Consider the following 22,914-nt stretch of genomic DNA (forward strand, 5'->3'; position numbering starts at 1 on the left):
CCCCCCCTATATGTAGCTAGTGGTTTCAAGATAATACCAACATTTTGCAAATAAATTGCAAACAATTTCTTTTTATTTACTTTATATTTGTAGGAGCAAAATATGAGTTATGCAATTATAGCTCATAAATGATAAGCATACATTTTTTTTTTATTACTTATAGATTTTTTTTATACAATACGAAATTTCAACAAAAATTATTAAAATGGGTAAAAAAGAAAGCCTGTTTGTAAAAAAATTGTAACCTATATTTGAATTAAAATTACAAATTTCAAAATTATACCAATAATATACGCACATTAACTTGACCCATGCACTTGTCCCAATCCACTTCTAATTTATGCCAAAAAATAGCAAATATTTAGGAAGTAAGTTTTCGAAATTAGCAAGTCATTTTAACATTTTATGTCATCATTTTTTAATTGGGTTGTCCGAGTACAGGTAGGCCACCCACTTATCTGATCCTCTCTAAAACTATGCCAAATAAAGCAAATAATTAGCAACTAATCATAGCCCCGCCCGGTTACTTAAATAAAGTACCTATATGAAAAACAATATGAGTTGTACTTATAACATATTTCTATTCGTAGTTCTACGGCATCTTCGTTGGTGTTATAATTTATATAACGGCCATATGGATTAAATAATATAATAATAATTTATGATTTACAAACCAATTTATGTTAACTACAAAATTAAAATAGCATATTTATTGGCAGAAATAAATTTCGTAGCAAAATATGAGTTATGCAATTATAAGCTCATAAATGATTAGTATCAATTCTGCGTGAAGTTGGCCCCCCCTATCTTATATTTTTTATACTGGACAGGGAAATTATTTGCAAATTCTGAAAACCGATTTGCAAATTTTTGCAAATTATTTGCAAAATAATGGTAACATTTTGAAATTTGTAGCTCAAAAAGGGGGGCTGCGTGAAGTTGGCCCCCCCTGTCTTATATTTTTTATACTGGATAGGGAAATTATTTGCAAAATAATGGTATATTTTGAAATTCGTAGCTCAAAAGGGGGGCTGCGTGAAGTTGGCCCCCCCTGTCTTATATTTTTTATACTGGACAGGGAAACTATTTGCAAATTCTGAAAACCGATTTGCAAATGTTTGCAAATTATTTGCAAAATAATGGTATCATTTTGAAATTTGTAGCTCAAAATGGGGGACTGCGTGAAGTTGGCCCCCCTGTCTTATATTTTTTATGCCGGACAGGGAATTTATTTGCAAATTCTGAAAAACAATTCTCAAATATTTGCAAATTATTTGCAAAATGAGAACATAACTTTCAAATAAATTGGTCATGGTGGGGGGGGGCAACTTCACGCACATCCATCCATTACCGTATTGCCGTGACAGCCGTAGGTGTGACTAAAAACTTATTTTTTTAGTTCCAAAAACACGGGTGACAGAATGGTTTTAGAGCAAAAAACCTCAAATAAAAGTCGAAGAGAAGAGTTGAATCTGTTACCGTATAGGACTAGATTTTTGATATTTTAATTTATTATACCAATTATTTATAAATTAAAAAAGTGAAAACAAAAACAAAAAAATGTAAAACAATTTTATGGATTTTGAAAATGGAATATCGAAAATCGAGTCCTATAATTTTATATAAAACATCCATAACAACCCCTTCAAAAACATTTAAACATAATTTCTATATAATATTTAGTATGTATTGAGTTAAAAATATAAGAATTTATAAAAATTAAAACTTATCTCATAAAATAATTAGTGTATTATACCGGGTTTACATCAAGCCGACAAAACAGCAACTTTTCATCTCGCTACAAATCTGCATCAAATTTAAAGACAAAATGGAAACATTTCCGCCACATAATGTTCGTATTTCTGGAGACATTTCTGTGTCCGCTCAAAAGCGGTAAATATCAAAGGGTTTCTGTTTTGTTTCTGTTTTTGGCACCATAAGTCTGTTTGGTGTAAACGGGTATTGCGACATCCGACAAATAGTAATTGTTTATATAATTCTTTCAAGAAAAAGTTGCATTTAAAAATATCATTGTTTGTATAAAATATAATATAGGTAGCCTACCTAAGATAGGTACTTAAAACTTTCAAGTAAATACCCACGAATAATTTTAGATTCTGAGTGGAGTGAAAGAATGTATTGGTCTTACAAAGGTGTGTGTTTTTTTTCTGTCTGTCAGCAACATTTTGGATAGTAAGTAAACTTCGATTTTTGAGATCAGCATCTTTACTGATAAAAAAGTGAACATAGTTGGTACTTTTGGGAGGTCAAAATTGAAAATTGCAAGTAATTTTAGAAAGCGTCGAGAAAAACTACCGACAAGTTACGAAAAACCGCTAAAAATGGGATTTTAGTTTTATTACTAACCCGTTGTGTATCACCATAGTAACGAATGAAAATAATAATCTTATAAAGAACTATGCTAACCGCTCAGAATCATTTTTCGTATACAATAGTTTATCATTATATTAAAATATAACACATCCATTACAACTACTGTGTCCACCTTTTTTTTAAATTATAACAAAATATGAATTTCTAAATACAAAATCATTTTCACATTTTCACATTTTTCAGCGAAATTCTCAAAATTCTAACTTCATACGCACATAAAATATTATTTTAGATTTACGCTCAACTTTTTTTTTAATTTCTACTAACAACAACTATGTAGTATGATTATCTGTTTATTAAATTTTAGGTATTTTAGAATTATTTATCGACAATAATTTAAAAAACATTAAAAAATCGAATATTTGTTATGGGTTAGCTCATTTCCACTCAAAAAGATTAAAATATTTTGAATATTGTGTATGTTAAATTGTCATATAAATATTTAGTTAAAATTTAAGGTATCTAAGTTTATTATTTTTTGACTTAAATCAAAATAAACTATATTGATTTCATCAAAAACTAGTTTCCCTTAAAAATCGTCGTTTTTCCTTTGTGACTATGTATTTTTAATATTTTAGAAAATACAAACAAATAAATGTAGGTACTTCAGTCTTTTGTGCCCAAAATTAATGAAGATAAAAATGACCCATCTACTGTTACAGATGATTAATAAAAAATATTAAAAAAATCATTAAAAAATCTATTTGATAAAAAAAATGTGTATTTAATAAAAAAAATCATTAAAAAATGTGTATTTAATAAAAATCTACACTTGATAAAAAATCAATAAATATCTATATTTTATAAAAAATCAATAAAAAAATCTGAATTTAATAAAAAATCTTTATTTGATAAAAAAAATCATTAAAAAAAAGCAGGTAAGTGGATGTCGCTCTGCTGTACAGACGTACAGTAGATTAGAAATGGGTCATTGTATAATGGTTGTATTAAACTTAAAATTAATGATATAATATCATTGTATAAGAAAAACGATTCTGAGCGGAGACGGTTTGTCGTCTGGATATTTTATATTTTGTTATTATTTATTTTATCATGTAAGTTGAATTAATATTAAAATATTATAATTTTTTATTCGTTTCTATGGTGATAAACAAAGCGTTTGAAATTAAAATCCCATTTTTAGCATTTTTTCGTAATTTTCCGGTGGTTTTTCCCGTGGCATTAAATGACTATTGAGAAAATCGAAAAATGACCACTCTAAAGTACCATCTTGATCCAATTTTCTAAAAGATAAGCTACTATATGTTGAAATCGAAACACTCCTTCTGGACGAAATTTTGTATACGGGATATAAAAAGAAAAAAAACACCATTGTAAAAACAATAGCTTCCTTACTCCGCTCAGAATCTAAAATCGGTATTTAATTGAAAAATATATATTAAACAAAATAAAATCAATAAATAACCACTAAAAAAAATCTTTAAAAAATGTATATTTAATAAAAAAAATCAATAAAAAATTTATATTTATTAAAAAAATCTTAAAAAAGCTATATTTAATAAAAAAATCATTAAAAAATCTAAATTTAATAAAAAAAATCAATAAGAATCTTTTAAAAAATCATTAAAAAAAAGCAGGTAAGTGGATGTCACTCTGCTGTACAGTAGATTACAAGTTAGTCACTGTATAATGGATGGTATTAAATTTTAATTCAATGATATCATATCATTGTTTAAGAAAAACGATTACTGAAATAATATATTAACCTATGCATTTTGTAATGTTTTATTTTTTTAATTTAGAAGAGGCTAAATGGTTAAGCAATGTTAAGCATTCATCGCGATATTGACGTTAATGTAGACAAAGTATTGAATGAAATGTCTCAAAAACCAAGAAAATGAATATTATTTTGTGATTTTTTTATGAAAATAAATGTATAATATTATAAATGTTGGTGTAGTTTTGAGTAACATCATGGTGACATGACCAGCATGGCCTATATAGTGTACTTTACCGATTGGTAAGATAACATAATGTGATCCTAGATATTTGTCCCCCGCCTCGGCCTGCCCCCAATGTGCTAATGTGAAATTTTAAATAAATAAATTGGATTTTTCTTCCTAAACCTTAATTTTATGACCTACCATGTTCAAAATTAGAAATTATAATTTAATACTTTAATTTAATTTTTTTATGTATTTATTAATTTTTATTTGACTTTTTTTTCTGACTTCTGTTTTTCATATACCATTTAATAAATATCGACAATAAACTGTCTACAATATTTTACAAGCGTTTAAAGTTAAAATGTTGACACAATTCATCAAACTATTTTGAAAATATTTTGACTCGTATTGAGCTGTTTACGGGCATTGTCAGTTTTCAATTTTTTAGTTTTTTTTTTCTAATTATAATTTTCTATAACCGTCAATAACATTTTATTTGTTGGGTAAAAAGCGTAAACATTTAATACAAGGCTCCTGATATATTGTTATAATAGCAGTTGAAAAATATTAAAGATATATAGGCAACATTTTTTTTATAAGCATTTAAAGATCGAATTTTGAAAAAATGTATGAAATTTAAAATTTATTAACTATTTTGTAGTTAAAATGTATAAAATGTTCAACTTTTATATCTAAGAATTGAAAATTTAAAACAAGGTTCCACATAAATAGGTTATACAGGTATAGACTACACCGTATAATTATATACAATTACTTATACAGTTTCTTATACAATGATATTATATCACTGAATTCAAATTTAACACCATCTATTACAGTGACCCACTTGTAACCTATTGTACAGCAGAGCAACACCCACTTTCTCACCTTATTAGTTATACTTTTATGGGAATTCAATGATCATAATAAATTTTAAAAAAAGTTTTTATTGAATATTATGGCACACTCATTGTTCCATCAAAGGAGTGTAAAGAGATATTTAAATTTAGTGTACCTGTAGTGTATTTTCTCCCTACTTGTATTGTAGTTATATTTTTAATGTTAAATGAAGAACTAGCTATATATAATAATATCGTACTTCATAAAAAATTGATAAAATTAAAAAAATAAACAAGATAATACAAAATATGATTTATTTTTGGATTATTCATTACAGTCAGTTGTATTAACTTGTCTGCCATAAACCAGAGAGCCTAGTTTAGCCCTGTAATATAAGTACTGCTATGATTGTGTATTTTAGCAAGTAATGTTGAACATAAAAAAACCTAATTCCATAATGCTATCACAAGTAATAGTGTTTTCGTTTTAACTTTTTAGTCATGATTACATGAATATCAATGTAAAATAAATTATATTAAACATTTCAAATCTCGATTCTAATGTTGAACAGAAATGTATTATATTTAAACATAATGCATCACACAAATCAATTCATTGTTATTGTTTTGAATAGATTCCTTTATTATGGTTTATTGGGGAGATAATATCCTATAAAAGATAGTTAGTTTACATTTTCAAATGATATATAAACCGATAAGATTAGTCAATATTATTTGAATCCATAAATATGATATAACATTTTTAAATAAAAATTAATTTTATAAATACACATTCAGGAAATAAAAAATTAATTATTAAATATTTGAACAAAATATTAAAATTTTACATTTATTAACATTATTTGTGAAATTTATTTATTTATTTTAATACATAATTATTAAAACCACAACAAATTATACTTAATTATCACATCATTGCGTTGTTTGAGAATCATTTGCATTTTTAAGTCTTCTGAATGGCACTATATGAGGCTCTGCAACAAAATAATAAGGTCATATAATAAAATATGTATATACCTAATAATACTATTTGATTTTTATAAAACATGGTCAACATTAGTAATCTTTCAAAGTCTATAAGATATTTAAAATAAATGAAGGTAGATAGATAATAAAATAAAAAACATATTATTAGTATTTTCATTCAATATTTGAATTTATTGGAGTCCAGATTTTATTGTTTAAAAGGACTTTGTATCCACATGTGTTGTCTCTGTCATACACATGTACGACATAAAAAACGTTCGTTACTAGTTTCAATAATGTGCTGTTAGTTTTGATATTAGCCTAAATATTGGCCTATTATCAAACTTTTATGTAGGAACATTATCTGTGTTCTCACTTAGGTTTTTTACGATAAATTAATTATAAGTGAAGTATGAGTATTTTCAAATATTATTATTTTACAAAATCATAATTCACTTAAAAATTTAAATATCGTAAAAACCTATGGGAAAGCACAGATAATGTCCAAACCAATTGTTAAAAGTTTGATAATAGGTCCACTCTAATATCAAAACTAACAACACACCATTGAAACTGGTGAACGAAAATTGTCTATGTCGTATGTATGTAAGACGAATATAACACATGTAGGTATGCAGTGGCGTGGCGAACTAAAAATTTTCAGAGGCAAGTTACAAATATCCCAAGTATTAATGCATAATAATGTATTAATATAATATAACTAATTATATTTCAGATCGTTATTGACTACCTATTGAGAATATCATATCACATTTACTAGGGGACCCATCGGCTACCACCCACCCCTCTATTTAAGAAAAATCTCAGAGGCAATTGCCTCTAAAATTACCGTTCGCCACGCCACTGTAGGTATGACGTCCTCTTAAGAGTATGTAGTTTGATGGTAGTAAGAAATGTCCACAATTTGTTTAACTGAGAAAACATAAAGGACAATTTAAATTACATAGGTATAAAATATAAATGCATAATAGGTATTATTTTAGTGGTAAGATCATATTAGAAGAGGTTATTTTTTATTTCACTTCAATTATTTTATTAAAAAAATTTAAACTTGTTTTTTAATATTTCAAAATGAATGACTGATTTTAAATGATTATATTTTAATACCATTTAACATATAAAAATAATTCGGCTTACTTTTTGAATATTAATAAAAAAAAAACAATAACCAGTTGATAATATCAATTCATCAAAGAAATTTAATACAATACATGATAATATATTTATTTTAATTTGTTTAAAAAATAATGCCATTTTTTTATATTAACCAAGCAATTTTTTTTATTCTGTTTAACTGAATTATGTTTTACAACAAAAAACTACTTTAACCTATAGGTATAAATGTATATTTTTGTAATAAAATTACACTTTAATTGTCGAGTTGATATCTACAATTCAATTTTTCTCTTTAAATTATAACCAAAATTCAATGTTTTTAATATTAATCAAAGAAAATGTATGCAATATTAAAGATAAGAGCATATTATTACTTAATAGTTTTAAGAGCATACCTTTATTAGATGCATATTTCAAGGTTTTGTTTATACAAAATGCATATTATTATTTGTATTTTTTGTAATCTTTTGAAATGCATAAACAATTATTTAATTTATTTTCAATAATTCTGTAGCATTCAGAACCTTTTTTTTAAGGGTAAAAATTAGAAAGTATAATATATCTAGTTAAATATTTTAGCAAGCCTATTAGGTAATTATTTTAAATGAGTTCATACTACATACAATTTAAAAATATATATGTATAGGTACATCTGGTACCTATATTATTATCATATTATGTAAAATTTTGAATTACGTACCTATATTATTGTACATTTATGTCTTATTTATAAAAACTAATAAAATTAATAATCATGCATACCTGGGTCATATCTCATGTAATGCATCCAGCCAGATGTCATTTGAATACCAAGATTTCGCCACTCAGTTTCAGTCATTAAATGAGTCTTGGGTACGTGTTTGGCCATGTCTTCAGGTAAGATTACGTGTCTACCATAAATGTTGCCAAAGTCAATGGTTATTCAAAAACGAATTGATACAAAAACAGTTAAAGCTTTATGTTAAATTAATTGCACATACCTGTAAATATACATATTGTCTTCATATTTTGTCGAATATTGTATGTCTCCTCTAGACATGTTGGGTGACAATTATTGAAATGTAGTTGAGTCACAAAAGCGTTGAGAAATTAGAATATATTTTATATTATGAAAACTCCTATATAGATCAGGATATTTTTTACAAAAAAAAAATTTTAATGCAACCTAATAATGAGTATTATAGCACTCAAAAAACTATCACAACAAGTCATTTAAGTATACAACATAACAAACATTTTGGCGGCAAAATCAATAATGAAAAATTAAACACACCCCCGGAGGTGATAATAACTGAACACGTGTTGCTATTATGGTATCACACTTATGAAAAATTGATAGTATTATCAGATATTTGAAAAATGAATAATTTATTTATTTATGCATTTTGATTTATGATCTAAGAATTAAGATTATGTTGAAGGTATGAAGCTGAAGTTCAAACTTCAACCTTACCACAGATCAAATTGACCTTACCAATATTATATTAACTATTAAAAATCAAGGTGTCATTTAGGTTGGTTAATTTTTTAATCTCCATCAATAATATTGTCATGTTACGTTTATTTTGTACTAAACCGATCAATTTGTCAACACTACGTTCCTTCATTACTAGGTAAGTAAGTTACAATTTGAACGTTTTAGCAAGAGTTGGTTTATTTCTATACAATATTAATAGATAATTTATTGAGTTGATTGTTTTATTAATAAAAATGTGTTCATTAAAGATGTTTTTTATAAAATTAATATTAACCATTAAATCTATTATATAAGTAGTACTAATAAATAAAATACTGATAGATAATTCAATTAATGTTAGATTATTAATTTACAAATTACAATTTATACTTAAATTGTTGGCCAGCCTAATTGTATATTTTATGTTTTGGTTCAGGTAAAGTAAGACATACATCATATGTAAAATATTGGCACATATCCTGTAACTGAACAAATAACTAATCCATCGCTTCAAAGGCAGTCAACTGTTAATTATTTTTTAATTTAATAAATTCTTAAATTTCATTTGATTTGATTTGGCATTCTATAATATTTCAAGAGTATTCTAGGTATATAATTACTTAATTTATTAAAATATTTCATTTTATGTTATGTTGTGTCATAGACAACCAACTAGGAGTTATTCATCCCTTACAAAAAAGGCAGCAAATAAAATACCAATTCCAGTATCGTCAATCAATCTAAGTAAATTGAATCCAAGATGGATGCTTGTTGGATCTGTAGGATATATTGGATGTAGATATTTACTTAACGGAAGTAACATAGTCCATTGTCAACATATAGAACAAGAATCAACATCTGACAACCATTTTGATTGGAATAAGTTATTGTCTTATTTGTCACCAGATTTATTTAATTTAATAGCGGCTATTGCTGTAAGTATATTAATTAAGCAGTAATTACCATAGCTATTTAATAAAAGAGACTATTGCAACATTTGTGTGCTTAGTTATATTTCTTGTATAAAGTGTTATAAATTATAATAGCCACATACTTAAGGATCCTTAAGTTATTTAATGATTTATTCATTTTCAGACTGCATTCATTGTAGCTCTGTGCAATTTAAGTATTCCAATCAACTTACAACATGTTATAAATACTATACTTCAGTTTGCTAGAGATGGAGTACCATTTGATTTTAAAAAACTTAGCGACCCATTATTCAAACTGATAGCGCTTTACATAATGCAGGTAAAATTGTAGCCAAATATTTAAGTTTAAAACTAGTCATTAACAATCTTTTTTCTAGGGCATATCAACATTTATATGTATAAGCATGCTGTCAAAAGTTGGAGAAAATGTTGCTATACGTATGAAATATAATCTTTTTTCATCTATACTTCAACAGGAGCTAGAATTTTTTGATAAAACTCGTACAGGAGATATTTTGCAAAGGTAAATTAAATTACTTGATGAAAATAATTACATAGTATGTAACAATTTTTGTTTACCGATAACAAAAACCAAAATATTTTTTTCATAGTGGGGAAGTTACTGTATTAAATTGGTAAGAGAATTCATGATAGTATTGTATTATTACTATATATTTTGAATTTTTTTAAGATATTTTGAACTCAATCTTAATATTTATGGTAAACAGATTTTGTATTTATTATTAATTCTAGACTAGTATTATAGGTAAATGTTTTAAATATTTTTTCATAGGTTAACAACTGATGTACAAGATTTTAAAAGTTCATTTAAACTTGTAATAATACAAGGTCTTAAAAATGCTACCCAAGTACGTAGGTTAGAAACAAGTTTCTTTCAAAGATTTTTTTAAAATGTTTTTGTTATATAGTCAATATATTTTTGGATATTAATTATTGTTTGTAATTTAGTTAATTGGTGGAGTATATGCTCTATACAACACATCACCAGAAATGACTGGAGCTGTAGCTATTATTTTACCAACTATCATTGTTATAGGCACATTTCTTGGCTCTATTTTGAGAAAACTTAGCAAACTGGCTCAAGAACAAGTATTTACATTTAATTAAAACTAAATTATATAATTTGTATATTTTATTTATTTATTATATACACAGGGTACTAAATCAACAATTATAGCTGAAGAAGTGATTGGAAATATGAGAACTGTTCGTGCCTTTGCATCTGAATCTACAGAATGTGAAAGATTTTTGACAGAAATTGAAAATAACGGATTATTGCATAGGAAGTTAGGTTATGGTATTGGGCTCTTTCAAGTATGTACATCTATTTAATAAGCTCTTAAAACATTTTAACTGTAGTTCAAAAATACTATTTTTATTTTTAGGCTAGTAGTAATGTGTTCCTAAATGGCATTGTTTTGGGAACAATATTCCTCGGTGGACAACTTATGACGACCAGCAGTCTTGATCCTGGACAGCTTATGTCTTTTCTCATGGTTACCCAAATGCTTCAACATTCTTTAGGGCAATTCTCATTATTATTTGGTCATTATGTAAAAGGTGTCGCTGCAGGGTCCAGAATATTTGAAGTAAACTATAGACATTTTTCATTTTTTTTTTTGCTATTAAATGTCATAAACTATACTCTATTCAGGATAAAAATACCCACTCAACTGGCAAAAATCTGTAGTGTCCAGGTATGTCTGTTGCCACAGTAAGCACTATTAGCGCCACTGTCCATTAGCCCACCAACAACCAGAGCCCCTGAATCTTGCAAAATAATCAATCTTGCTCAGTATGCTTGTCCAAATTTAGGCATTATTAAACTAAATTGAGTATAATTATTATCAGTTGAAATTTTTAAAACTATGTATATTGTTTAATATTTTTATTTTTCAAACTGGACTAATTGTATGTATTTATATTTTTCAGTATATTAACAAGAGTCCTAAAACGCTGATTAACGTGGGTATTCAGATTCCACATCATTCTTTTAAACCGGAAATTGAATTTAAAGATATTACATTTTCATATCCAACCAGACCTGAACAAGTAATGTTGACATTGTTGTTAACAGAATAATGAATATTAATATTTCAGCATGAATAGGGTCCACTATGTATGTTATAAAAATGTATTGAAAGTTAGAGAGTAAAAATACATTTTTTATGGCTGGGGTGGCCACTAATCTTAATTATGTGAGCCACAAATTTATGAAGCTAATTCGAAGCAAGCCACATTGTTAAGAGATGAAAACACATTTTTAATTTTATAACAAATGAAGGAACATTTATTTATTTATTTATTTATAGAGACTCGTTGTGACCACTCCTGTTTATAGGATTTGATTTCATCACTGAACGCCAAACACAATCATTAAACCCCCAGGTGCAAATAGCACGCATTTTTTGAGGGAACTAAGTCTTTCCATAATATTATCTAAAAATAATTGCTTAGTACTAAGAACTAAATTTTTAATTGTGGGACCAAGTGTCCAAGTCCACGGGTGCCTTATCCCCCTATTTGTGTCAATGGAGCCACCTCATTCTTATTATCTCAGCTTCAATACACTCCTATCTTAAGGAACAGTTCAATTTAGAAGATAACTTATATTGTTTAAATATGATTTGTTAGGTTATATTAAAAGATTTCAATCTTACTCTCCCTCCTGGTAAAGTGGTTGCTGTTGTTGGATCTTCTGGAAATGGTAAATCTACTATTGCTGCGCTTCTCATGAGGTACATATTTTTGTTGTTTTTAATTTTTTCTTTTTAATGAATTATCACTATTTTTTGCTGTATTGTTCATAGATTTTATGATGTTAATTCAGGAAGTATAATAATAGATGGTGTAGACATTAAAAATCTTGATCAGACTTGGCTGCGTAAGAGAGTAATTGGATTAATTAATCAAGAACCAATACTGTTTGCTATGTCTATCTTAGAAAACATACGTTATGGAAAACCTGAGGCAACAGACATTGAGGTAAAAAAAAAAATATTGATTGAGTTGACAATTAAAGTCTGAAATGTAATTTGAAAAATTATAGGTTATTGAAGCTGCAAAAATAGCCAATGCTGATTCTTTTATCACCTCTTTTCCCAATGGCTATAATACAATAGTTGGAGAACGAGGTGTAACAGTTTCGGGAGGACAAAAACAAAGAATAGCCATTGCAAGAGCTATTTTGAAAAACCCAGCAATACTTATATTAGATGAAGCCACAAGGTCTGTTAAGAAGACGTAACACTGGTATTTGTTGTCTCCGTCTTACCAGTGTGTAACATAGCAAATTTACGCTCGTACAATCGTAGCTTCATTAGTTTAAACGTTAGAGTGAATTGACCTATTATGAAACTTGATGGTAAGAACATTATCTGTATTTGTACGTTGGTTTTTTTTACAATAATTCTGTTTTTAAATGACTTTTGAGCATTTTAATTTACAGTATATTATATACGCATAACTTGCTAAAAAATTGAACAATCGTAAAAAACCAACATACAAACACAGTTAATATTCTTACCATAAAGTTTCATAATAAGTTAATTCACTATAATTTTTAAACTAACGAAGCTACACATGTTCTGCTGAGCGTAAATTTGCTATGTTACGCACTTGTAAGACGGAGACAACAAATACCAGTGTGTCGTCATCAAAATATCAGTTCTCTATTTTTGTATGTCACATAAATATGAAATGTAAAATTCATAAGCTTTTAGTCTAGTCAAAATGAGATCGGTCTTCTCTATCAATCATTTTGTAGTGGTCAGCACCTGGTTAGGGTCTGCGTTATTGCTGGTAATAATGTACATTTTGTACTTAAAATTTTGTGTAATTAGACATATAATTAAATGCTCCCATTGATAGTGGCAAATACTCTATATGTGATTTTATGGTTATACATCAGCCAATGTATATTATGTGCTATCAAAGATCAACCTGATTTTGAACCGACTAATTTACTAAGAGTACTTTTAATCATGTTAGGTAACTATTAATTACAGGTTTAAACACGAAACTAACTACGGGTTACAAAAGTTATAAGTATTATTTGTAAAAATATAAATCTAAATAAAAATGATAAAAATGAATTATACAATATTTTTACTAGTGATAGTAAAAGAGTTTCCTATTAAGCTTTAAACTTTCCTATTATATTAATGCTCTTGGTTAAATGTTATGAATTTGAAACTTCATTTTTATATTTTATATTATTAGAGTAGTAGTCTTAACCTATTATATGTCAAAACAAATACATTATAATTATGACAAATATTAATATTTTTACTTATAGTGCACTTGATACAGAGTCTGAAATGCACGTGCAATCAGCATTAGAATCTGTAGCAAATGGAAAAACAGTTTTAGTAATTGCTCATCGATTGAGCACTGTAAAGAATGCAGATGTAATTGTAGTTTTGAATAAAGGTGAAATTGTTGAAGTAAGTAGTTAAAATATTACTTAAAATTCATAAATATGGCAAATTAATTTAATGATAATCCGCAAGGTTAATTACATAAAATTAAATTTAAATACAGTTACTAATTTAATGACTTAACTTTGATTTCTATTAATTTTCTATTAATCTTTAGTATAAAATTTGCTTTAATGTTGTTTCCTGTTTTAAAGATATAACCAATTATAACCTCATATTGGATGTTGAGCAATATAATATTTTATATATATATATATTATATTTGATGAGAACTTATATTTATCAAAAAATTATTATAAATAAAAATCGGTACTGGTTTAGTTGACACTCACACAGAAAGTATTCCCTTATGACTCAGATTTAATTAACTCCCGCCACTTAATTGTCTCATATTTTTTATGTTCTTATCATACCTATATTTTTATTTTGTTTGTGTTAGGCGCATATTTTAACAGTAATATGGTAGGTATAACATAGGTAGGCATATAATTTAAAACTGGTAAAATAAAAATGTAAATAAAGGTGTAACCTACATAATTTTTCATCATGTATTATTAAATTTATACTATGTGTGTACCACAGGTAAAAGAGGTGCAAAATACTTGAACCAGTGTTGTATAGTATAATCTATGCTATATACGTTTGAAACTCATATTTGGTTAATTCCTTGTATTTTACATGATGGATACTATATATAGATTAGTTCAGTATTTTGTTGATAGCAAAATCGCCAATAAGAAGAAGATTTTAAACATAAGTTAATTTTCAGCACAATCAAACATTACTATACAATTCTAGAACTTGATTATATGAAAATTATTAGAGAAAACCAAAATTGTATTTCATACAGACATTTACACCTTTAATAATAAAATTTTCTAAAAAAAAGTTTTTTTTTATTATATTGAAATATACAATCTATACAATTTTTTTATGTACAATAAGTAGGCTTGATAATCGACAGTAAAAATAGGTTGACATGAATCTTATGATTAGGGAGGGTACTCATTGGTAACACCCTATAAAGTGACAGTATCAATGAACATTTTTAAAGTCTGAGAGGTGTTACCTGATGCAACATCCAGCACTTATTCTGCTCGCCTACTAAAGAAGCAGATCTAAAAAAAAAGCTAAAAACTTAGTTTTTCTGTATTATATTTATATTTTATTATTTTACTAAGCTTATTTAGTATTTCTTGATAAATAAAATATGTTTTTGTTAAACTAATTAATAATAATATTAATATTTTTAGGTTGGGGACCATAATACCTTATTGAAAAAGAAAGGCTTTTATTGGAATCTAATGAATCAGCAGACATCTGACAAAGCAAATGCTGCATAAATTATACACATCAAAGTGAAACTATTGAAAAGAAACTTTGTTTAGGTAATATTGTTAGTTAATTATGGTTTTTATAATATTTTTAGTAGATTTATTTTGAATTAATTTTATTAACCTAAATTTGTTATAGTGTTATACAACTTGAAGTATATAGAATATCAAATTATAATTATAGCATAGCAAATAATTTAAAAAGAACTGTTATCAGAGGCTGTTTGACTGTACAATTTTTGGTGCCTGAATATTAGGGCAGTGGGTGGTTTACTGGACATTTGCAGACAGCAATGCATAATTTTAATTTTCAATAAAGTAATCAATGATAATTGTTGTTAAAAATCATTAAATGATCAGTTAATGGTTACTTTTATAACACTTAACTACTGAAAAGATTTGGTGGATGTGCCTCATATCGATAATTATAATACTTTCAAACCGTCTCTATTATTTCCTATAAATCGTTGTTTTTAATTTTAACCTTTGTTGTTAATGAAACAACAAAGGGGGTTATTATAATATAATATATATTTATATATATTAAATTATTTGTAAACTAAGAAAAAATAACACATTATTTATATTTTTATAATCTAAATTATAATATTAGATCTATTTTTCTCCACTTTTTTGATAATTTGTCCAGTACTTCTTCTTGTATAATTTCAATATGCCAATAATAACTTAAAAGCACTAATCCATTTAAACGATCCTATTTAGAGCAGAGTTTAATTAAAAAAATTTAAATAAATATAAATAATTATAATATACTTCTTTCATACTATTTGTGAGATAGGTCTTTACTCTTTTTAAACTTGAAAAAGTTCTTGGCAGTGTGAACAAAATGTTTAAGAAAATAAATATAATTAGAAAAATTATAGGGTCACAATGCTTAATAACATCTAATGCATTTGATTTCAATACTTCATCAGTACCAACTGCTACACACTTGCCCTTTTGTTTCCAAATTTGTAGCTCACAGATTGTCCTAGCAATATCAATTTATTGTAGATAAAAACAAACCAGAGTCTCAAAATCTGTATCATCTGAATCATTTGTATCATCAGTTACATCACTTGTCATCAAAACAGTTACGGTGATGGTGATTTGTCAGTGCGACCTATAGACGATACACAAAATACCTTACTTATAACCGATAACATCACAAACATCTATTACTATTATTGATAAAAATTTTAATAAAATATATGAAATAAATTAATAATTTTAAATATTCGATATAAATTTATTTACTTTCCATGCTGTAAGGAGGGGGGATTGAAGCCCCTAACCCCCCATGTCTACAGCCCTGTTTGTAACCACATAACACACTCAATTATTGTTATATTACCTAAATGTATTGCACTATTGTTAATGATGTAAAACTAGCTGCCATTTCTTATTTCAGGTAGGAAATATTGTTAATTATAAAACCAATGATCTAATTGAAAAGGTAAAAGTTAAAAGTTAATAAAGTTAATAATAAATAATATTTAAGAAACCATGTTAATAATATAGGTATTTAATTGTTTATTTACTTATTTGTTGTTACTTATTAGCAGTGATGTAGTCCTAAAAATGTTTATGGGTATACTCCTTAATCATTGTAAAAAAACATGGGAGGGGCAATACCCCCTCACACCCCCCATTGTTCAGTACTATACCCACACGTTTGGTGAAACTATTTTCATTTGTAGATAGCATATTAAACAAGTATATCCACTATATTGCGTATAACTGTAAGTTGTCTATATATCTATATAATATAAAATAGTACCTCATAAAGTATGATTTATATTTAAACTCATGATCCATAAATAATTAAACATAATTATTTACTTTGTAACGTTAATACGTTTTGTTCATGGTCCGTAGACCTGTGTACCACAACTTTCGTTAAGGGTACACGCATAAATATAAAACTAGGAGGTGGGTACACGCCGTGTACCTGCGTGTACCCTCCACTACACCACTGCTTATTAGGTACCTTAAATTGTATTAAACCGATTTTGTTTTACAAATTTTTTATTTATTGTTAAATAATATTGTGCTGTACTATTTGGATACAATGGTTAATAAATGCATAAAAAAATGCAATCAAAAATTTCATGTCATATACCTACTTTATAAACAAATCAATATATTAATATAATATTGTTAATTTAATATATAAATTATATATTTTTGTTAACAAACCTTACAAATTATACAGCAATTTTTTACCGCAGAAACCTACCCGAAATTCTGTTATGTATTATAGGTATATAAAATAATTTGACGTGAACAAATATTAAAATATCATAATTCATAGTAATACCAGCTATGTTTTGTTTTACAAAATTTGTACAAATTTGTCAATGACATTATTTGTTGATGTTAATTGTATTTTTGTACTGATAAGCATACCTAATACCTATGGGTATTCCGTATTCATGTGTTGTGATGAGAGGAAGATTTTTCAAAGAACTGTGAACTTTGTTACAGTCACGATGAGACAACATTATCCATATTAAGAATATTATTCGGTATTCTCATCAAATTAAACAGCGATTTTTTCATTTTTAACAATTAAAATATTATTTATACCTATATATATATTAGATAACATATTATAATATAGCGTGTATTATGTTTAATGTTATTTGCATTTAAATGTTAGTATTGCAGTATGGAAATTGGTAGGTATAGGTAGGTATATAGGTATAGTTATTGTAAATTCATAATATTGAAATCATTTTCAGTCGTAATATTTATTTTTTATTTAAAAAACGACACGATGAATTCAGACTAACATTAACAAATATGAAAAGTTGTGACAGTACAAAACATTAACAAGTAGTATACATATATTATAATATATAAAACAAAGTATTCAATTATTACGAACATCTAACTAATATAGTTCCGTGCGACATGACACAAATTAAGGATAGTGATCGATTCAATACTTCTTGTACTCGCTGCTGCCTGAATAGCTCGACGACGGTGGTCCATACGAGGAACTGATGCCGGATGACGAGCTGTATCCGCTACCGGACTGGACACCGGAGTAATCGGACGAACTCAGGGAAGCCGAAGAGTATGATTGAGCAGGTGCGCTATAAGACGACGACGAGTATGATGGAGCGGGTGCGCTATAAGACGACGAGGAGTATGATGGAGCGGGTGCGCTATAAGATGAAGACGAGTATGATGGAGCGGGTGCGCTGTAAGACGCGGAAGAGTAAGATGGTGCGGCTGCGCTGTACGAAGCTGAAGAGTAAGATGGTGCGGCGGCGCTGTACGATGCTGAAGCGTAAGAAGGTGCGGCGGCGCTGTACGATGCTGAAGCGTAAGAAGGTGCGGCGGCGCTGTACGACTCAGAAGCGTAAGATGGTGCGGCGTAAGCTGGTGCGGATGCGTAGCTGATGGCTGGGGCTGGAGCAGCGACGGCATACGAGACAGGGGCTGGAGCAGCGACAGCATACGAGACAGGAGCTGGGGCAACGACTGGGGTCGGGACGGAGTATGGGACAGTTTGTTGGATTTCTACTGGGTACGGCTGTGGCACTGGGTATGGCACTGGTCTGCTAACGGAGACTGGAACTGGGTGGGGCACGCTGACTGGGACAGCTCTGGGAACATCGACTGGGTATGGCCTGTTCACAGTGACGGGAACTGGGTGAGGTACGCTGACTGGGACGGCTCTGGGTACGGACACCGGCACGGGTTGTGCGACTGGTACGGGCACGTGACGGGTCACTGGAACGGCATATGGCTGTGGTACAGACACGGACACGATCTGGTTGGAAGTGCTGACTCTAGTCGGCACAGCAGACGCAGCTGAGATACCATAACCATAAGACGGGGCAGCTATTCCATAACCGGAAGAGGCGGCGTAACCAAGACCAGCCAAGGAAGAGTATCCGAGTCCAGCGGAGGAAGCGTACCCGAGTCCAGCTGAGGAAGCGTACCCGAGACCGATCGGAGCGGAGTAACCGTGACCAGCGAAGGAAGAGTATCCGAGACTAGCCGGGGCAGCGTATCCGTAACTTGAGGGAGCGGCGTATGCGTGACTGATGGGGGCGGCGAGGCCGATGCCTGGTGAGTATGAAGGCAGGCCGGACCCGTATCCGTATGATGACGAACCGGAGTATCCAGACAGGCCGGAGAGTCCGTACGACGATCCTGAAAGGCCTAAGCTTCTCTTGTTGGTCTGTTTGTTATCGGTCTTTGCATCCTCTGCGGCGACACAGTGAGCTATTAAAGCCAAACCGACAACACAAGCCTGAAAAAAAAATTTTTTTTTTTAATGAATTTATAGGCGATAGCCATGATGATTCACAAAAATGAAACGTCAAATCGATATCAAAAACAAATTTTATTAAACTATCAACTGCGGAATATTTGTAATTGTAAATGTAATACGATTCTGTTTTACTAAGTTATTTTGCGCGGTGCACAACTTACCTTGAAGAATTTCATGATGATGGTTATGATGGTATTGGTATGATTTCCACTGATACAACTGATGCCAGACATTAGCTCGCTGGGGTTTTTATAATCCTGCCAAGATACCGGTATTGTTTTTTTTTTTGCTTCACACTCCCCTCTGACTTAGTTATCGACCGTAATCATCCAAATGACACTTTCTCCGCGACAAGAATTATACGCACTCATAGTTACGTCATGGTGGGGTGGTCAGTTTAGAACAGGACCAGTTTTCGCGTTTATAGTCATCGCATCTCGAAGATGTCACCCGGCTGTATCCGAAATTGTGTAACCGATTTATTTCAATGGAGATATTCGTACTCAGTACCCACCTTCATATTTATATATCTGTCCGACGAGTTTGGCAACAATTTCACATTTTTTTTTCAAACCTAAATCGGAAATCCGTTTATTTTTATGTTATCTTAACTTGAATATGAAATTACTATGTTCACTGTTCAGACATTTCAATGTTATAAGCTGAGTAAAACATAATATGTTATTATTGATACCATGTGAATTAATTATTAATCAATGTCTTTATAAATAACTAAATTCGAATCACCTAAATGCCTATACAAAGATTTTAGTTTAATTTTTAACAAATCGCAAATTCGTATACACATAGGTAGGTGATACTTATAAATATAAAGTTAAATAAGTACTCGTTTCCTCAGGACGGATTTACATTTTTGATTTATTTATTTATTTATTTATATTTTATTTTTATATTTTTATTTATTGACGGATTTATATTTTTTTACTGCATTTTAATTTAATATTAATTTATTACAAACAACATATTAAAAAAAAGATAATATTTTTTGAATTACAACATAACTCTGAGAATATCAATAAGAATATAACGTTTCTATTTTTAACTAGTTGTTAATTTGTTAGTAATTCGATATTTATGTTAACTATAGATATTGATATTCCCAGAAAAAATGTTCTGCTTTGGAAAGAAATTCTGCTTTAATATGAAATTAAAAATGTGTACCATCAAAGTAAAAACTTAAAGAATTAAAACGATAAAAATAGTAAAAATATGATTTTTTCATAAATTATGTTTTGAGTTAACTAAGCTACCCAAAAATATTAACACTTTTCGAGAAATGAGTGTTGAACTTTAAAAGAATCACTCTGTATACCTATAGTAAATTAGAAAATTATAATATTTTTTTGAACTTGTATTCGCTATACATAAACAGTTATTAAACTAAATTATATTATTTATCATTGAATAAAAAAACAATCCAATCATACTTTCGTTTAATCGATTTACTTATACCTACATTTAAAGTTTTAAAAAAAATAGTTTTGTTCATAATATATAAACTAAAATTAAATGTTAATTGAAACAAAATGTTCTTTAGAATGCTTTCGAGGTTGACTAGCATATTGTTTTAAAGCTCATTTTATATAATTATTATAAATTATAATATACGATACTTACATAATATTTAATAAATAGGTAACTCACAAACTCCTTTTTATTTTTTTAAGATATGTAATATATTAATATGTATTATAATAATACTTAAAATAAATGTACATATGTACTATATACAGCGTATTTTTAATCAATATTCAATGTTATAGATAAAATATGAAATATGATGTATATATATATATATATGTATATCTAATAGTACCTATATGGTTGAAAGATTAATCTACAGTAGGTACATCTTAAAATTAATTTATCTTATAACAATAAAACTAAACAGAAAATTCTGTAATTAAAATAACACATTCCAAATAGGTACCTACCTACTTCTAAGTTGAATCTTTTAAATATCAAGTCCTTATAATTAAAAATATAAATAGCGCATAGGTAGAACGTAGGTATATTATATTATAATTTATAATTTAATATTTTAATATAGGTACGTAAAATATAAAATTGCCACACAAGATGTCAAGACGTAGGTACCTATTTACCTATGCAACTTGTAAAAATTGAAATACAAGTTAAAATTTATTCTACTGTATAAATTGTAATATTTTCCTAATTATTAATAACTATAATACAATAATGCATAAACGGTTTTAAAACAAGCATTTTATACCTATATTTTAACATAGTTTGTAGGTACTCTATATTATGTTACTCTGTATATGTATTAACAAAAAATTGATAGATATCATCATAGTTCCTAATTCAATGATTTAAATCGATATTATTGTTCTTAGTAGGTATATATTATATTATTGTATTACACATAATATATAATATCGTTATAGTCAACGATTTCTATATAGCGTTGCGTACCTCTATGACTCCTATAGTCGAACCAATCAAGTTCTAGTGATTCCAGTCTTAAAGATACAAGTGGGTACAAACAGCAAAAGTATTTTGTAATTTGTATTTCCTGTCTGTTGACTTAAACATAAAATAATATTTTATAAAAACTAGAGAGTGGACTCGTATAAACTGATACGACGTTATATGGCATGTTAACGTAATATAATTATATACATGCACAACTATTTACAAATATGTAGCAAAATTGACACAAGTTCAACAGATATAATTAAATATCAAAAATTAAATATAACTTTTACTCAATGGTTATCAATTATCACTTATCATGATATATGATTTCTATAGGGTGTAATACTGTAATTAGTAACAACGTTTCAATATAGGTACCTATCATTCATCTCGAATTAGCGATTTAAATGTTGGTGAAATGCATTACTAAAAAATATGAAATTACATTATAATAAATTATCAATCGAATATAGGTGTACCGGTAGGTAGGTAGGTACTTACTTAAAAAGCTAAGAATTTAACAAGCAACACCGGGTACTTAAAATATTATTTTTTTTCTTTAACATTTTGACGTACATGTCCCCACCCCCACCAATTTTCATTTTTCAACGCCAATATAATTTAGTGCTCAATTCCTGCCACCACTTCCGGAATTCCTGCTAAATTACAACCCTCGCAAAATCCAAAAAATCATGGGTGGGGCTGGGGACATATGTC

The 22,914-nt window shown here is 28.3% G+C and overlaps 3 protein-coding genes across 5 annotated transcripts; 1 reads left to right on the forward strand and 2 right to left on the reverse strand.

Annotated features, from left to right (window-relative positions):
* Positions 1–5,759: 5,759 nt before the first annotated feature.
* LOC100166292 (cyclin-dependent kinases regulatory subunit) lies at positions 5,760–8,502 on the reverse strand. The gene is made up of 3 exons (XM_001943131.5): positions 8,245–8,502; positions 8,027–8,154; positions 5,760–6,135 (listed from the first exon to the last, which is right to left on the reverse strand). Exons 1-3 carry the CDS (start codon positions 8,301–8,303, stop codon positions 6,074–6,076), a joined length of 249 nt encoding a protein of 82 aa, XP_001943166.1. The 5' UTR covers positions 8,304–8,502; the 3' UTR covers positions 5,760–6,073.
* Positions 8,503–8,627: 125 nt separating this feature from the next.
* Positions 8,628–17,558, forward strand: LOC100169030 (ATP-binding cassette sub-family B member 8, mitochondrial). Of its 3 annotated transcripts, none has more exons than XM_008186879.3 (15): positions 8,628–8,877; positions 9,385–9,655; positions 9,816–9,971; positions 10,030–10,175; positions 10,446–10,521; positions 10,622–10,762; positions 10,829–10,987; positions 11,059–11,262; positions 11,606–11,725; positions 12,308–12,411; positions 12,484–12,658; positions 12,723–12,901; positions 13,971–14,118; positions 15,366–15,500; positions 15,586–17,558. In XM_008186879.3, exons 1-14 carry the CDS (start codon positions 8,816–8,818, stop codon positions 15,453–15,455), a joined length of 2,031 nt encoding a protein of 676 aa, XP_008185101.1. In that variant the 5' UTR covers positions 8,628–8,815; the 3' UTR covers positions 15,456–15,500; positions 15,586–17,558. The 3 variants fall into 3 exon arrangements, with proteins under 3 accessions (XP_008185101.1, XP_016661580.1, XP_029343783.1); XM_016806091.2 differs by having other exon boundaries at positions 16,858–17,558; XM_029487923.1 differs by having other exon boundaries at positions 15,366–17,558.
* Positions 17,559–18,259: 701 nt separating this feature from the next.
* Positions 18,260–19,970, reverse strand: LOC100160152 (uncharacterized protein). Its single transcript, NM_001245996.1, is given in 2 exon segments — positions 18,260–19,716; positions 19,899–19,970. Coding segments are annotated over 2 exon segments (1,398 nt in total). The 3' UTR covers positions 18,260–18,390.
* Positions 19,971–22,914: the final 2,944 nt, after the last annotated feature.

Source organism: Acyrthosiphon pisum, chromosome A1 (assembly GCF_005508785.2).
Source record: "Acyrthosiphon pisum isolate AL4f chromosome A1, pea_aphid_22Mar2018_4r6ur, whole genome shotgun sequence".
In the NCBI taxonomy this organism is placed as follows: Eukaryota; Metazoa; Arthropoda; class Insecta; order Hemiptera; family Aphididae; genus Acyrthosiphon; species Acyrthosiphon pisum.

Bases quoted from the DNA above. Each gene is read 5' to 3' on its own strand.
- LOC100166292 (XM_001943131.5), bottom strand. From the start codon at position 8,303: ATGTCTAGAGGAGACATACAATATTCGACAAAATATGAAGACAATATG. The intron at 8,155-8,244 runs GTATGTGCAATT...CATTTATGGTAG, and splicing joins GACAATATGTATATTTACAG to ACACGTAATCTTACCTGAAG. The intron at 6,136-8,026 runs GTATGCATGATT...ATTTTGTTGCAG, and splicing joins TTACATGAGATATGACCCAG to AGCCTCATATAGTGCCATTC.
- LOC100169030 (XM_029487923.1), top strand. From the start codon at position 8,816: ATGTTACGTTTATTTTGTACTAAACCGATCAATTTGTCAACACTACGT. The intron at 11,726-12,307 runs GTAATGTTGACA...ATGATTTGTTAG, and splicing joins ATCCAACCAGACCTGAACAA to GTTATATTAAAAGATTTCAA. The intron at 14,119-15,365 runs GTAAGTAGTTAA...TAATATTTTTAG, and splicing joins ATAAAGGTGAAATTGTTGAA to GTTGGGGACCATAATACCTT.